Source organism: Salvelinus alpinus, chromosome 36 (genome assembly GCF_045679555.1).
Source record: "Salvelinus alpinus chromosome 36, SLU_Salpinus.1, whole genome shotgun sequence".
Taxonomy (NCBI): Eukaryota; Metazoa; Chordata; class Actinopteri; order Salmoniformes; family Salmonidae; genus Salvelinus; species Salvelinus alpinus.
Genome location: NC_092121.1, coordinates 11076501 through 11093791, shown reverse-complemented (window position 1 = coordinate 11093791; position 17291 = coordinate 11076501). Strand labels below are relative to the sequence as shown.

At 41.3% G+C, this 17291-nt stretch overlaps 1 protein-coding gene and 1 pseudogene across 4 annotated transcripts; one reads left to right on the top strand and one right to left on the bottom strand.

Annotated features, from left to right (window-relative positions):
• The first annotated feature begins 293 nt into the window (after positions 1 to 293).
• LOC139565349 (GATOR1 complex protein NPRL3-like) lies at positions 294 to 12482 on the top strand. Of its 4 annotated transcripts, none has more exons than XM_071385618.1 (14): positions 300 to 833; positions 933 to 1002; positions 2731 to 2769; positions 3658 to 3790; positions 5347 to 5421; positions 6847 to 7000; positions 7270 to 7351; positions 7447 to 7584; positions 8198 to 8354; positions 9042 to 9148; positions 9597 to 9726; positions 10164 to 10356; positions 10606 to 10798; positions 11322 to 12482. In XM_071385618.1, exons 1-14 carry the CDS (start codon positions 635 to 637, stop codon positions 11485 to 11487), a joined length of 1836 nt encoding a protein of 611 aa, XP_071241719.1. In that variant the 5' UTR covers positions 300 to 634; the 3' UTR covers positions 11488 to 12482. The 4 variants fall into 4 exon arrangements, with proteins under 4 accessions (XP_071241722.1, XP_071241719.1, XP_071241721.1 ...); XM_071385620.1 differs by having other exon boundaries at positions 303 to 366; XM_071385621.1 differs by lacking the exon at positions 2731 to 2769 and having other exon boundaries at positions 294 to 366.
• On the bottom strand, positions 12465 to 17018 carry LOC139565350 (DNA-3-methyladenine glycosylase-like; annotated as a pseudogene).
• Between the last annotated feature and the right edge of the window lie 273 nt (positions 17019 to 17291).

The following is a 17291-nucleotide window of genomic DNA, read 5'->3' as shown; positions in this document are numbered from 1 at the left end:
ACCATTTGATTTGATGTTTTATTTGGGTCTCGAGGTGATAACGTTTAATAACCCCTGCTCTATTCTTTCCAGTTGTATTAGCCTCACGTGATCATGCTGGCTCGCGAGGCTACAGTACAGTTGCATTGCTATTGAATATAAAAAATAACAGTGATGATGTTAACTGGTAAAATGCGAGTTTTACAACAGGGTATTTGTTTTAGAATCGACCGATAATCTCACATAGTCACTGTAATCTCCCACCCCACTAGCGGAACTATTGTTACGGTCTACATCACATATCAGTGTAACACACAACATTGGCAGGCAGCGCTGAGCTGGAGTAGAGAAACAACAACACATCTAGCAGATAACGGAATTATATAAGTATTAAAATATATTGTCACCAGTATATTACCGAGTGTTGTTAAGTAGTTAATCAATGTAGCTAATGGTGCTGCGATAGGTAACATTAACCCTCAACATTTCTTAGCTGGCACAAGCTAGTTAGCTCGGAGCTAGCATGCGAGCTAGCTATATTTAATAATTGTTGGAAAGTCTGGCAAGTGGTAGCTAGGTTTCTTATAACCATGTAGCTAGCTACTGTAATGTTAAATATCAATTGACAAACAATTTGCTTACTCGACGTTAAAATATGTACATTCATTCATCTTCATTTGATTTACAAGGCGAGCGAAAATCTATGTATAAACAGTCTGAAAATAGCTTCTTCAAATGTGGTGAAAAGACAAGCCCTATCAGTGTAATTTTGGTTACTTCGGGTAGCCGAGGGAACAAATTGCTCTTTAGGTACCCATTTCAACGGGTTGCAGATTGCACATCTTCACTCACGAGTAAGTAGTCCTTACTGTGTGTGTGACGTTAGCTTGCTATGTGGTGTGATATGTAAGATTTGGTAAACAATCTTCTAATCTGATGTCTTTGCCCAATAGCAAAACAGCGAAGTCCATATGCATTGAACACTACAGGAGATGTTCTTGAAGACCCGGATGGAGATTCAAGGTATTGGTCATCATATTATGTCACCTACATATTGTTTCCATGTTTAGGTCTATATCACGATGGGGAAATAAACAACATCCCTTTGAATGGGGACTGTTAGCTTTCGAAAAACCTTCTCCTTGTGTCGGATTTTCAGCCATTACATTCGCCCGCATTTGGCTCGGTGTAAACTACAATTCCGATGCTGTGTTTTAAGGTTTAAAAACGTCAATAATCATCGCTTTCGAAGCAGTTTTCAAAACGTATGCTGATATGCCCCCTATCTTTCATGTCAGCGAGAAATAATCTTTCAAATAACGATACACTTACTTTAGTAGTTTTACACAGATCCATACACTTTGTGTGCCCCCAGTTGATGAACTACACTTCCTCCTCAGTTAGCTTACACACAGGTGTTCGGAGCACGCTAGATAGCCAATTTGCACAGGTGGCGGCCTATGTCTTCCATCAACAAGCTCTGTAACATGGACATATGTCCGTGTGGGAAAACTAACCCAATAAAGGCATGTAGTAACTTGAATAAAAAAGTATTTCTCACTGATATGAAAGATACATTCCTAATGTTTCCAATATAGTACCTCAGGCAATGCTTGTTAATGTTTAGAGCAAGTGTTTGGGCTCTCAACAAAACTCCCCTAGTCAGAAGATACTATCATCATTATGTGCTAAAGTAGTTATCATTTATGAATGGGGTAGGGGACTGTGTGACACTGCGCCAGTGTGACAGGCTTCAGCATATTCATCATACGTTTTGTTAACCAGTCAAGTTTAGGATATGTTCATGTCAGAACAAAATTAGTCAACATTTGATTAAAACAATGGCGGGATGTGTGTTGGCTAGGGCCCTATTGGCTCTAGTTCACCCAAGAGGGCTAGGGTTGTATTTGTGCCTTCTTTTAAATGTGTCTGTGATATTACAGCATTGGTTCATGGCAATACACCCCTTATCTGTTGTTTGGAATATGTGATTATGAAAGTCACTCTATATGTATGTCAAATAAATTGAGAATTACATGAGCTTTTTAACCTTGTTACATAAGTGCCTTTTGTTTAACATGTGGGCTTTTAAAGTGTTTGCGTTTTCATTTTCAAGTGACATTCAGATAATAAGAAATGGCCGGCATGCAAAATAGTGGCCACAAGATACAGATTATTTTTAATGAAAATTTCAGTCACTCATTTAATTTAAAAGGAAGAATTTAACAAAAATACAGATGCCTACAATTGATAGTTACTCAAATAAAAGCTACAGGCCTATTTACATCAAGTTTGGCCTACTCTTTACCTATTTCAACCCATCTATGATATTAACATGGTAATTACTCTAGTAACTTGTTGTTACTTAGTTATTGCTTTGTTGTTGCATGTTAATGGAGTTGAGTCCACTAACCACAAAATCTAATGTTGACTACTATGCAATTACAAAGCAAATGCTAAATTACTTTGTAATAACATGTTCATAACATTGTTACTGGGTTAACTATAGCATTTGTACTCCGGTACAAGAGCAATGCATCGTGAAGCGTTACAACATTTTCTGTAATCAAGTCTTTGGTACAAAAATAGATCAATTTGCTTTAAAATATTTATTCAAGTCACTCTCAAGTGGTAACCTTGTTTAGCTTTGTTTGTGATGTCCTTCTGTTATGCATTCTGTCCAATTGTCTGCTGCATTTTTTTCTTTTGTTTGCGGTTTCTTTTTTTTTTATGGCCCTATTCCCATTTCAGAGAACAAACTCCACTAACTGATGAACAGTTGGTAGCAGGGTAAGACCACATCATTCTAAAACCACCTTTCCTTTGTTTAGAACACCCTTGTCTTTATCCACTCCTTCCTTCCTGTTTTGTCTTGCATATATATATATATCCTGTGTGTTTGTGTGTGTGTGTACATATATATGCCTACGCCAACCTTAATCTCTGAAATTCCTGTTGAATTATTACAAATGGAATGATTCACTGGTCTATCTTGGTAAATCCTGCATTTCAATTAAGCCTTGTTAAATGATTGCTCCAAAACCAGCAACGTAGATTCTTCAGTTCATTTAGCATTGGAATCCACTTCATCTGATGATATTTGATTGTTGGGAAATCAATTCTGAATAGATACATAGACTTCTTTTACATGGCTAAACCAAGCAGAGCCATAGTAATATCCTCACTTATTTCTCAGAACAAAAACATAGCCATGATTAAGATTGGATTAGAATCTGTCCCTTTTCGGTTTTCTGGTGGAATAATACCACCTAATGATGATGATATAATTTGTATTTGATGATGGGGTCGGCCTGCAGCATGAGCTATGTAAACCAGCATGAATCTGTCACCTCCCCTTTACAAAGCCCTCACCTTCTCTGCCAGAGGGGGCTTATTCACTGTCGTCTCTCCTCTCCAAGTACTATTTACACCAGCTCCTCTCAAACTGTGATCTATCAATCAGGTTGCAGGCTGATTCATGTGATTGACCTAACCCTCCTATCCATAGTCACACTATGGCTACGATTATAGGTTGATGGACTAAATAATAAAACAAAGACAATGAAACCGAATTAGATATAATTGGCACTTTCTCAGATATCTTGTTGCTCTCCTCCCTTCCTGCTCTACTCTCGGCTGGTTTACTTAGGTCTTTTTCTCCTCTCTTTCTCCAATAAGGTTCTCTGACATCATCCTCGCCACTATCTTGGCCACCAAGTCTGATATGTGTGGGAAGAAGTTTGAGCTGAAGATAGACAATGTGCGTTTCGTTGGGCACCCCACCCTCCTCCAGCATCCTCACACCATTCAGGTAAGATACTTTTTTGTGAATTTGTGATGGCCTGAGCATAAATACACATTCACCGCAGAGATTCTCTGTCAGTCAGTCCAGCAGTAGCATGAGATCTGAACAATGACTGTATATGAATGGATGGACAAAGCCATCAATCACGTGACACAATTCATCCCTTTGTGAAGACTCAATAGCGCATTTGAAGCCAAGGAAGTCGGTTAATATGGCATCTCATGGAGATGTCTCAGTTGAGCTACTCCAGAAAGTGACTTTGCAGGCTAGCTCAGTGCTGCCCCCTCTCAATGAATATATCAAGTTGAAGGCCAACCGGGGTACTGCAGGCTTCCATTAGTCATTTAGTAGATGCTCTTCTGCAGAGCGATTTACAGGAGCAGCTAGGGTTAAGTGCCTTGCTCAAAGGCACATTGACAGATTTTTTTACCTAGTTGGCTCGGGGATTGGAACCAGCGACCTTTTCGTTTAAAAATAATCAGTTCAAGGACATACATCTGGTGTAATATAATTAATTATTGGTACCATGCTTGTCTGAATATTATAAATGAATATTTTCATTTATTTACACGAAGATTGACCACGAAGATTGACATTTTACAAATCACTATTTTCTGCAAACAATTTGTGCAGTACTGCGGTCGGCTTTGAACTTCGTGGCTTCAATGAGAGGGGGCAGTTCTTCTCCTCTCGATCTGAAACAGCAATTCTCCTTTGACTTCTAATTCCACTCTGAGACTGTGAATTCAGGTCCCTCGCTCCATCTAGTGGAAGAAGTGCCTTACATCTCAGTGTTTCACAATCATTATTTGACAATTCACAGAAGTAAGATAGAATGGATTGAATATAAGGGGTGAGAAGTGGAGAAATCATTTGGAGTGAAATTCTAGACAAATATTGAAATGTTTGTAACGTAACTAAAACGTATCTAACCTAAGTAGGTTGATGATAGGTACTATTCCATTCGCTGGACTACATGTAGCCTATTAGAGGGTTGAAATTAGTGTCCTGATGAACCTGATAACAAATTACTCAACTGGTGCAGTGAATCATTTGCTTTCCATAAAGACATGTATTTAATCCATGTGATTTGTATGCTGTTGATTGTATCCAAATTGCAATTTCTCATCAGTGTGATCCCCTAAAAACCGAGCTTGAGTTGTATGTTAGAATCCTTACAAAATGTTCCTTTTCAGAAATTATACCAACAATTCATGAGCTATGGCTCTCATAGAATGTTATTTCAATGCTTAATTGAATAACTACTATAATAAACCAAGCTTTAAAAAGTGCAATTATATATTTATGTATTTTTGTAAATAAGATGGAAATACCAGTATAAAAGGCATGAATAAAAGGAGCCATTTACAGCTGTTTATTCTTGTCTAGAGAGCTTTGCCACAGGACTAACATGAATGTTTTCACTGTGTTGTTTTGTACATTTCAATGCATACAATAGCAAGTATTATGATTTAAATAGTGGTGTGCAAAGCCATTGATCATAGAATGATTTAGAACATCTTATATCTATTATATTTATTATCTTATTTCTTTCTGTCCAGGTGTCCAAGACAGACCCCTCACCTAAGAGGGAGATGCCCACCATGATCCTGTTCAGTGTTGTGTTTGCTCTGAGAGTAAGAACATAATTTTTATTTTATTTTCCATAAATAGCTTTCTCTTTCCTCTTGAATATAATTACTGTCATGTCAATAATATTCATCTTAATTTGATGAATAAGTGCTAATACTCAGGTTTGGATTAGCTAAATGTTTTCCACATTATGTGCTTATTTTACAAACACCACATTCATTGGTGATAAATACATTTTCTCTAATTAAATAAAATAAATTGGCTGGTAATTTGGGTGGGTGAGGCCAGGTCAGGGAGAGTGCTTTCCCCGAAAAGGATGGGTCTCTTGGGGTGATAACATTCCAGCATGGGGTCTATCTGTGGTGGAAAGGAGGGTGAGAGCTGGGCGGGGGCAGTGGGCTCTGTTTAATCACTCTACCCAGCATGGCACTACCCTCCCCTGGGCATGACTGAGTCTGGCAGACTGCTGATTCACTGGAGGCTGCCTAGCCCTGCACAGCTGAGACTGGGCGGAATGTGCACAGTCATGTTCTAACCTCATATCTGCCCAGCAACCCACCCAGCCTGTCACTCACTGGCACTTTCCACGGTTCTGCGCCTAACATGACCATGCAGAAAATGATGTCCTGCCCTTTTGACTTGTTTGGTTTTTATTTTGAAATATGAGTAATTTGTTTGAATACGCTATTGATTCATATTTTTATATTCATAAAAATATTCATATCAGTAATGTCACTCAATGTCGGTTCACCCAAAATTATTTAACTGCAATAAATAAAATTTGACATGCATGTATTGATAAAATATCTGATATAATTTTTTTTATAGTATGCACAAAGTTTGGAACTAGGGCCATTTTACCACTCACATTTTTTTATTAAGCTATTATTGAACTTCTAAAATGGATTATGTTGCTAATATTGCTGTTTTGAAGTTACTTAGAGATTACAATATTTTAAAGTCAACATGTGATGTAAACAAACCGATATCTTGAGTTACTGACTTGCCGGACCATAGAATCCCTATTTGTTACAATTACAATGTAATAATTTAGTAGATGCTCACAATTTCAACCAATGTGTTATAACTATTACAGATTTATAATCATCTATAAACTAATAATAAAGTACTTTTTAGTAGTAAAAAATGAAAGGGATATTTCGATATTTCAGAGTCTCTGCGTGCGGTTTGAAGGAAGTTGCTAACTAGCTCAAGCGCAATGACTGGAAGTCTATAAACTTCTAGTAAGCATTGGCTCACGAAACGACCTTTCACTTCCTTCATACTGGACGCAGAGACATAAAAATGTTATCGACGAGTTCATCTGACTATGGGGAATTAGATAAAGGGCCTTAATTGCCACAATCTCGAAGTATTCCTTTAACCAAGTGTTGAAGTGTGATCAGTGTTCCAGTTGCTTTGCACCAGTGTCTCATAATGCCGTCTCTCTGTCCTGGTGCACCTTACAGGCCAACGCCGACCCGTCTGTCATCAGCTGCATGCACAACCTGTCCCGGCGCATCGCCATCGCCCTGCAGCACGAGGAGCGCCGCTGCCAGTACCTCACCAGAGAGGCCAAGCTGATGCTGGCCGTGCAGGACGAGGTCACCAACATGACCGAGAGTGAGTCACATACTACATTACCCAAAACACACCACTCAGTGCTTGAGTCTAGTACCAACAAGCACCCGCCATTAAGTACCATATACCATGAAGTACCTTCTTTACTCTGATAGCATTTTACAGAACAATGCAGATATTTTCCTCTCCATATTGTTCCAAAGAAGATGGGGATGAGAGGTGTCTTCGTCAAAGTCTTCACGCGACATGGATTTACAATGTCATGGAGAGGTCAATGCATGTGACTTGATTTTCTGTGTTTTCGTTCTTAGCTGATGGCAGCCCTCAGTCACCGTTCAGACAAATCCTTCCTAAATGCAAGCTTGCCAGGGACTTGAAGGAAGCATATGACAGGTTTGTTAAAACACCGTACAAAGTCATGTATTTGTGGATAGTTTCTTTGTTCTAACAGTGCAGGTGTAATAATAGAGTCTGTGTTGTGTTTCTAGCCTGTGTACAACAGGGGTGGTGAGGCTCCATATCAACAACTGGCTGGAGGTGAGCTTCTGTTTACCTCACAAGATCCACCGGGTAGGGGGAAACCACGTACCCCCAGAGGCTCTGGAGCGTAGCCTCAAGGCCATAAGGTGTGTATGCGTGTGAGTTTGTCCTTTTGTGAGCTACTGAACACTGTTTGTGACTTGTGGGTTACAAGTTGTAACTGACGGCAGAACTTTGTAGGCTTTCATTGTATGTGGACATTTGGTTGATCAGATCTGCATTATGGAAAGTTTTCCAGTAATAATATACCGAGGCTGTGAGAGAGAACTCTTTGTGGCAACAGTTAGCTCTTGTGGCATGCTTCTTTATGTGGAACTATTAACTGCATCTGGTGAGCAGCTCCACCAATCATTTTCTGTAGGCCACAGCGCCACCTAAGGGCATTCTTTATTTACTTCTTCTGCCTTTCACATGCTTATGTTTAGTCAGACCAATGTTACAGCGTCTTCATCTCAAAATACTAATACAACTCCAATTTTTCCCTTAGTAAAACATGCATTGAAACTTAAATATAAGCCATAATGATAGCTATATATATATTATTTAGTATTTTCCAAGGGGGAAAAATGAGTACATTTCTAGCAATAAAGGGGCACTAAGTGTATTTCCATACACTTCATGGACTATATAGAATGTAACTAGTGATAATTAGTCATTAACATGGGCTCTGTGTTAAATGTATGTGTTGTTGTCTCCCAGGCCGTATCATGCTCTGCTGTTGCTGGACAGTGAGAAGGCTCTGCTGGCCCAGCTGCCTTTGGACTGCTCTCCTGCTCTGGTGCGCCTCGTTAAGACCTGCTCTGCAGTCAAGAACCTGCAACAGCTGGCACAGGATGCAGACCTGAACCTGCTACAGGTTGGTAGGAACACCTTGTATCAGTACACACTAATACATGGGTATTTGATTGTTTATTATTTTAATACTTATTTTCTGTGTATTTGAGTATTTTCAAATAATGTGGTGAATAAAATACTTCTATTGGAAGTATGTAAATGTATTTCAAATAATTTCCTATAAATAGCCTACTATTTGAAAGCATTTTCAAATACTAATTTCAAACACTTTTTAAATGCCCAGGTTTAATGCATAGGAGTGTATTTGAGTCAGTGTATTTTTAAAGTGTATTTCCAAATACGTTCCAATATTCAACTACTTGTCTTTAAAAATAAAATATAAATACTTACTTCCAAATGTATTTGAAAGCAATTGAAATACCCTAAATAGTATTTGAAGCCAGGTTTAGTTGACATCGGCCCACTTTTCAACAGGGGACTATATTTGATTGTAAGTTGCTGAACACTAACATGCTACATTATAAAGAATTGTATATATAAAGAATAGCAAGTCATTACAAACTGTCCTCAATGTCACGTCATAGTGTTGGTGTCATAATGTTGCTGTTCTCATACTGCCATCTAGTGGGGTAAATTAGGAATCTTCTTTCTCTTCAGTAATATTTCATTTCTATACAGACAGGTTCTGTCCATGCCCAATAATGCATTTTCACAGTTGCATTTTTGTTTCTGTTCGTTGTGTGTGCAGATCTTTCAGATTGCTGCTCACCTGGTGTACTGGGGAAAAGCCATCATAGTGTACCCTCTGTGTGAGAACAATGTCTACATGCTGTCCCCACACGCCAACATCAGCCTGTGAGTATCTCTGTGTGTGTGTGTGTGTGTGTGTGTGTGTGTGTGTGTGTGTGTGTGTTTGAACAGCCTCGTGCTCCCTTTCTCTCCTCTCATTCCTGCCATGCCTCATTAACAGGGTGTGTGCTGAGAGGTGGCAAAACTAATGAACCAGACACTGTAATCTGTACATCCATTTTATACCAACATAATAAGCTGTCATCATGAGCATCAGGGTGCTAATGTTGAATTATGACCTAATGATTGGATGGTGAATCTATAACAAAATGTGATGTCATATCATGTTAACCCATTATTTGTGTTGGCTGAATTAGATTTTCTTTGGGCCACTCATGGTCCGTCTGTGTTTCGTACTGTAGACTGAAAGGATTCTCTCCTGCTTGAACATTTGTACCGGGTACAATATGAATATGAATAAGTAAGAAATCACCATCTCCTTCTTTTTGCAAAGGTACTCTCCATTGGCTGAGGCGTTTGGCCAGCAGTTCCCAGGTCATGACCTGCCTTCCATGCTGGCCAAGTTCTCCCTGCCCCTCTCACTGTCTGAGTTTAGGAACCCACTGGATGCGTCTGTGCAGGAGGTAGGTCTATTAGGAAATACACACGCTCATTTTGACTAAAAGTTAGCTTCCAGAAAGCTACTCAGCATATAATTGATACTTTAGAAATGCTGATGTCTGAAGCAGAAAGAACATCTGGGCTCTCTCCCAGACCCATCCTGGTTTGGCCGAGCTCTCTAAGCGAAGATGATAAATTATAAAAGACATCACATCAACTCCATCCTTCTCAACATCTATTTTTCATGAGAACAGGACCAGAACACGCAGCTATTTTTTGGCTCTATTTTGGGCCAGGTTGGAACCTGTCTGTCTGAAACAGATCCGCCCAGTTACAGGGTGATGCTTCTTCCAGTTCCACTTGTTCAGTTTTTTTCTTTGAGTGGTGTCTCTAACCCAGTTGGTCCCTTCTCCTTTCCTCTCCCCTCCACCCCCTTCCCTCTCCGCCTTCCTCTGGCCAGGCCCAGCTGATCCAGATGGTGGTGTGGATGCTCCAGCGGCGCCTGCTGATCCAGCTCCATACCTATGTGTGTCTGCTGGTGCCCCCCAGTGAGGAGGAGCCAGGTCTGCTGCGGGACGAGGAGCTCCCCCTGGTGGCCCGGGTGGGGGGACGCAGCCTCAGCACGCCCAGCGCACTCAGCTTCGGATCTCCAAGTATGTGAACTTCCCCTTAAACCAGCTGTCTTGCACTCTGGGGATGAAGTGTTGAAGTACTCTCTATCTTTATGATAGAGGATGTTTTTATGTACTACCGTACCTGGTTAACCTGTTCAATAGGGTTACCTGCTACAGTTGTGCCTCTAGTCAGCTAATCATCAACCCGTCTGTCATTCCTTCTCCTCAATCAATGTCTGTCTCTCTCATTCTCTCCACCCCTCACTCTCTCTCTCTCTCTCTCTGTAGCCAGCAGTGATGACATGACCCTGACCAGTCCCAGTATGGATAACTCCAGTGCAGAACTGCTTCCTGGTGGAGACTCTCCACTAAACAGGAGGATGACCGAGACGTTACTGGCCAGCCTGACCGAGCACGAGCGCCAGGTCATCCTCAATATCCCGGCTGCACAAAGTCCTGAAGACCTGCGCATGTTTGCCAGGTACAGTATGTCCCCTGCCCTTTACTAGTTGGCACCAAGGTGGGCTACTGTATTTCAGTGGCGTAATGGCGCCCTCTATTGTGTAACAGCCAGTATGACAGGTGGGCTGGGTCGTTTTGAAGGACCTGGGCTGGAGGCTCTTGTGACTCATATATCTTCAGAACAAACATACATCTGTCAGCTTCGTCTTGTGGGGAATTAAAGGATTTTTGTTCAAGGCTTTGAAATAAATAAAAAATTCTCATCCTGTCTTCATGTAAGAATATATGGGAAAGAGAATGTTATTTTTCAGTTGTGTAACAATTGTTGAGTTGCAGAAGTGAGAAAAAGCTTGAAGGAAAATGCCAAAGCCCTGAGCAGTGAATCAATAGTGTGACTGCATAGTGTGCAGGATGCACTAATGTGATTACTGGCTTTAACAAGTGCTGCTTCATGCTAGATTTACTCAGCTAATGATTTGGTGGAGAATTTGCTTTAGTCTCATTTCTCTGCCTGTTGTGTGATGTTCCTTCCTTCTTTCCAGGCTGCTGCACTACTTCCGAGGGCACCATCACCTGGAGGAGATCATGTATAACGAAAACATGAGGCGCTCTCAGCTGAAGACCCTCTTTGACAAATTCAGAAGTGTTCTGGTGGTCACCAACCATGAGGACCCTGTCATCTCCCTCTTCCAGTCTCCTCTGGAGTAGAGAGGGTAGACAGGTCTGTCATCTCCCTCTTCCAGTCTCCTCTGGAGTAGAGAGGGTAGACAGGTCCGTCATGAGGTGAAGGACCCTTTCTGAAATACCAGACGGACAGAATGACACGGACTGCTGCTGTACAAAGGCCTTATTATGGTGCTTGCTGCTTTCAGCCAACTGTACTCATATCAATGCACCCCCCAAAAAATAAGATTTATAAAAGCATAACTGTCTGCTCTGCTTGGGGGACTGGGAGTGAATGTATATAGCTTTTAGATGATTTAATTTGTCCCTTTCTCTCTTAGATGTTTTACGTTCAATGCCTTGTTTTCAATACTACTGTACATTATTGAATAACAGTGTGTGAAGAGCTTTACTGATACCTATAAACTGTACTCCACTTGAGCCTTTCCATTTGGGGGAATCCCAAAAGTGCTAAATCATCTCCAACAAACACAATGTAGGAAAACAACCCTAATGCTAATTCCAGGCTGCAGGCAAGGCTGCCTCCCCCAGGAGTCTCAGTGGGAGGGAAAGAATGAAAAGATGCCAAACATCAGACATGCTGTTTTTGCTTTGAGAGGAGGAGCACGACGTTCCAAACATCTGTGACATCAATGATTCCAAGAGAACTTTTCAAGCAAGGATGTTTATTAATGAGAATGACTGGAAAGGAAATTCTAGTTGCTTTGATAGCAGGGAGGGGAGGCTAGATCAAATATTTTACAGATGTTTGGAATGTAGTTTAATCATTTGTAGCATACAAATATGGCATATTCCTTATCTGTGGGATTTGTGTTTGGGAAACAATGTGTCTAAGTAGAAGTAATGATATATTTCATCTGGATTCCCCTCAGAGCAAACATTTTGGCTTTGGGTCTTTTGCAATGATTTCCCCATAGCTAGACCAAAATACTGAAATAGCTCATAGCTGACATGTTTTCATTTGCATTATGTCTGTAAAAACCTGGTTATAGTTAGGATTAAAAAAAACATTAAGTATATACTCATCATGGTTTGATACAATTCCAAAAATATTCCCAGTTTCAACACTGTCCTGTGTCACCATCACATACGTCCACTGTGGAGGACGCAAAGTCTGATATCACATTGTTGGCCAGTGAGTGAGTCTGTGTCTCTGCCTGTTTGTCCACTACACTCACACAGTGGTGACCACGCAGATAGAAGCGCACGGGTTTGATGGCCCATTCCCCATGAGAGTCAATGCCGATCCGGCTTGCTGAGACCCCCTCCCTGAGGTCTGGCTCTTGCGGGCCTATCTGGGTGTCCCTCTCCAGCCACACCTCTGGGTCTGAGGCTAGGTCTCTCCGGTCGAAGCAGCGTGGTATGTCCAGGGCCTGGCACAGCTTTGAGGGACCATTGCATAGCTCCTTGTCCTTCAGGGCCGGGCCTCCTCCCTCCGCCTGGCTATCCGCAGCTGCTTCATCAGAGGCAGGCCATGTAGAGGCTCCAGAGCGCGCAGAAGCACGGCAGCACCCTCCCCTAGAGAGAACACACACAGGGAACGATAGAGTGGAGCCATACTGTCTCCTTCCTTTGCCCTTTCTCCAGTGTGAATGAATGGATAATAACATGGTGCAACATATAATATAACGTCTTCAATAATGAGAAACAGTTGAAAAAAGAGAACTATGGCCTAATGAAAGTAACATGGGGGAGCCTGGGAGATGCAACACTACTTAGTCTCTAATGAGGTGATTTTCCTACAGATAAGGCCAACACACTGAACTTTACTGCGTGTGGTTTTAATGGCAGTTTGGTTTATTAAATGTGGTTTGTTCCACTGCCTTCAGGGTAAGCCTGGCTGTTGTACTGTTTTGTTGTATGGTCTTACCTTGACTGGAAACATTCATACTGAGGTAGATGCCGTAGATGGGGTATACATAGATGGTGCCAGGTTTCATAAACATCGCTGGGTTCCATTTTCCCCCAGCAGAGTGAGAGGCTTTGTCCTCTCCTCCCAGGTAGGCCTCAGTCTCCACCACCCTCCCTCTCAGCTCAGTGCCATCTGCACACCGACGCACCAATACCTTGCAGCACAAACAAGGGATAGCCTAAATAAATACTTTCTTGTGTTATGGCTTACCCTCAGTGGGTAAGTCTTCAGTAGGAACTTGATCTATTGTTGTCTCTGAAGAGAACTAGATTACATGTGTGGGGTCACAATAAGCCCTGCTGATGGTGTATGTGTGCCAATGGCTGTGCAACTGCTAGCTGGACTCCAATGTTGATACAGGAATATACAACACACATTTTCCCACCATGTTTAGCTAGATCAATCAACTCAAATTATGATCAAATTATTGTCTATAAACAATGACAAGCCACCAGGGTCTGACAATCTAGATGGAAAATTACTGAGGATAATAGCAGAAGATATTGCCACTCCTATTTGCCACATCTTCAATTTAAGCCTACTATAGAGCGTGTGCCCTCAGACCTGGAGGGAAGCTAAAGTCATTCCGCTCCCCAAGTATAGTAAAGCCCCTTTACTGGCTCAAATAGTCGACCAATCAGCCTGTTACCAACCCTTAGTAAACTTCTGGAAAAAATAGTGTTTGACCAGACACAATGCTTTTTTACACTAAACAAATTGACAACAGAATTTCAGCATGCTTACAGGGGAGGACACTCAACAAGCACAGCACTTACACAAATGACTGATGATTGGCTGAGAGAAAATGATGATAAAATGACTGTGGGCCTGTCTTGTTAGACTTCAGTGCAGCTTTCGACATTATCAATCAAAGTCTGCTGCTGGAAAAACTTGTGTTATGGCTTTACACCCCCTGCTATAATGTGGATAAAGAGTTACTTGTCTTAATGGAAGCCTATCAAATATCATCTAGTTAGAATCAGGAATTCCCCAGGGTAGTTGTTTAGGCCCCTTGCTTTTATTTATTTTTACTAACGACATGCCACTGACTGAGTAAAGCCAGAGTTTCTATGTATGCGGATGACTCAAGACTATACACGTCAGCTACTACAGCGACTGAAATGACTACAACACTCAACCAAGAGCAAAGTTAAGGTATTGGAGTGGCCATCACAAAGCCCTGACCTCAATCCTATAGAAAATTTGTGGGCAGAACTGAAAAAGTGTGTGCGAGCAAGGAGGCCTACAAACCTGACTCAGTTACACCAGCTCTGTCAGGAGGAATGGGCCAGTATTCACCCAACTTATTGTGGGAAGCTTGTGGAAGGCTACCCGAAACATTTGACCCAAGTTAAACAATTTAGAGCCAATGCTACCAAATACTAATTGAGTGTATGTAAACTTCTGACCCACTGGGAATGTGATGAAAGAAATAAAAGCTGAAATAAATCATTCTCTACTATTATTCTGACATTTCACATTCTTAAAATAAAGTGGTGATCCTAACTGACCTAAGACAGGTAGTTTTTACTAGGATGAAATGTCAGGAATTGTGAAAAACTGAGTTTAAATGTATTTGACTAAGGTGTATGTAAACTTCCGACTTCAACTGTACACAGAGAGCTAATATTAATAATATGCACGTCAATCTCTCCTGGCTGAAAGTGGAGGAGAGATTGACTTCATCACTACCTTTATTTATGAGAGGTATTGACATGTTGAATGCACCGAGCTGTCTGTCTAAACTACTGGCACACAGCTCAGACACCCATGCATACCCAAATAGGTCTCTTCACAGTCCCAAAGTCCAGAACAGACTATGGGAGGCACACAGTACTACATAGCCATGACTACATGGAACTCTATTCCACATCAAGTAACTGACGCAAGCAGTAAAATTAGATTTTAAAAACAGATTAAAAAAACGCCTTATGGAACAGCGGGGACTGTGAAGCAACACAAACATTGGCACAGACACATGCATACACACATGTGGATTTAGTACTGGATTTAGTACTGTAGATGGATTTAGTACTGTAGATATGTGGTAGTGGTGGAGTAGGGGCCTGAGGGCACACAGCGTGTTGTAAAATCTATGAATTTATTGCAATGTTTTAAAATTGTATAAACTGCCTTAATGTTGCTGGACCCCAGGAAGAGTAGCTGCTGCTTTGGCAGCAGCTAATGGGATCCATAATAAATACAAATACAAAATCAACAGAGGCCATGAGACTCCACTGAGAAGGCATTTAGTATTGATGGAGCTGGAGGGGACAAAGTAGTATAAAATTTGGTTAATGTGAGAAGGAAAAAAATATTTCTCTACAAGATAAGTCCTCTCCCATCAGTTGTTTGGATCTCAGTCAGCACCAACTACTCAGAGTCAGAGGGTTTCTTTCAGTGCCGTTGAAAGAAGTCACCATTGAGGAGAGCAATTATTTCAGCATTGAGCAAAGGACTGTTCACAAACCACACCGTGTTCTGAGGCAGTGTGTGCTGGAAGTTTGGTGGAATGCATGATCACACCGGGGGGAACCAAGCTTCTCTGACAATTAACAACCAGCCCGGAAGCCTTGCCACATGATAATGGCTTTCATACTTTTTATTACAGCCTTCCTGTAAACTGGTCCAGACATAGCTTAATTAAACACAAACATGCACAGGATTCAGCCACTGGAGGGCTTAAAAAGAAGTAACGTGCAAAGGAGTCATGGCTATGATTATTAATAGTCACTCTGCATACACAAGCACTTCCTGGCTTTGAAATTTGCTGGTCGTTTGAATGCAAGCAGTGTTTCTGTTCAGGATTAATATAGATGACCTTTACAACTCTTAGTTGCAACAATAATCCTTAGAGGTGACTACAGATTGTTATACCAGATAATAATTGTTTTGTTCCATGAAGTAATCCAACAATATGTACGCTACCATCTTGTCTATTTCAAGTCTTCTCTCATTGATCGAGACAGGTGTCTGTCCTTCATGACACGAGCACCTTGGGGTGGACAACCACCAGTCTCGATCAATGAGAAAATACTTGAAATAGACAAGATGGCGGCGTACACATTGTTGGATTACTTCAGGGAGCAAAAAAAGTTCAATCACATTATCTGGTGTAACAATCTGTAGCTATATCAGAGGTAGACATTAGTCCACAAAGAGCCCCCTTCCCATCACAAGGGCTGCCCTAGTCATAGACCTACCTACTGTGTTATAATCTGTATCTGATCAAGGGTTATTCAACAGCGGTTTGGGTTAAAATGGTGTTTGATTCTAGGGAACGTACCTTCCCCAGGAATGCTTTAGCCAAACTTATACAGGGCTGGTTGAAGAACTCTTCTCCAAGCCTTTGTGGGTCCCCCTCCTTGGAGAAGTACTGACTCTTCACTGTCCCTGGTTTGACATCATCAACATCACTGCTCTCATGGTCATGGACGGTAGACCTCACCTGTCTCAGTGACACGCCCCTTTTTACTTGGTCCTCGGGCTCAGGCACGGATACTTGTGTCCTCTTTCGCCCTGACATGCTACATTGCTTGATGTACCTGAGCTTGTAATCGAGTAAAAATAGCTACCTAGCCAGAGATACTTATAACTCTTTCATCTGTGACCTAGCTTGTTAACTAGACATGTTTTTTTTGCCTATAAGGCTTGTTGCAACGATGTAACGTTAGGGTTGTTGAGGCACATTTATGTTAGCCAGAACATACAGGCCTATTCAGTATGCAACATCAATAATGTCCGTTTCCTATGTATTAATCTGAAATTAGGTTTGCACCCACAAATTATTTGTTATAGGAAATATTTGTCAAAAGCCGGTTTGGTTTGCTAGTTAGCTAGCTGTATCGCGTGGGATGCTGGGGCTTATGCTGCGTTGGTAACTAATGGGAAGGTGGTGTGAAGTCGTAAATACGAG

Bases quoted from the DNA above. Each gene is read 5' to 3' on its own strand.
- LOC139565349 (XM_071385618.1), top strand. From the start codon at position 635: ATGTACATTCATTCATCTTCATTTGATTTACAAGGCGAGCGAAAATCT. The intron at 1,003-2,730 runs GTATTGGTCATC...TTCCCATTTCAG, and splicing joins GACCCGGATGGAGATTCAAG to AGAACAAACTCCACTAACTG. The intron at 9,149-9,596 runs GTGAGTATCTCT...CTTTTTGCAAAG, and splicing joins CCACACGCCAACATCAGCCT to GTACTCTCCATTGGCTGAGG.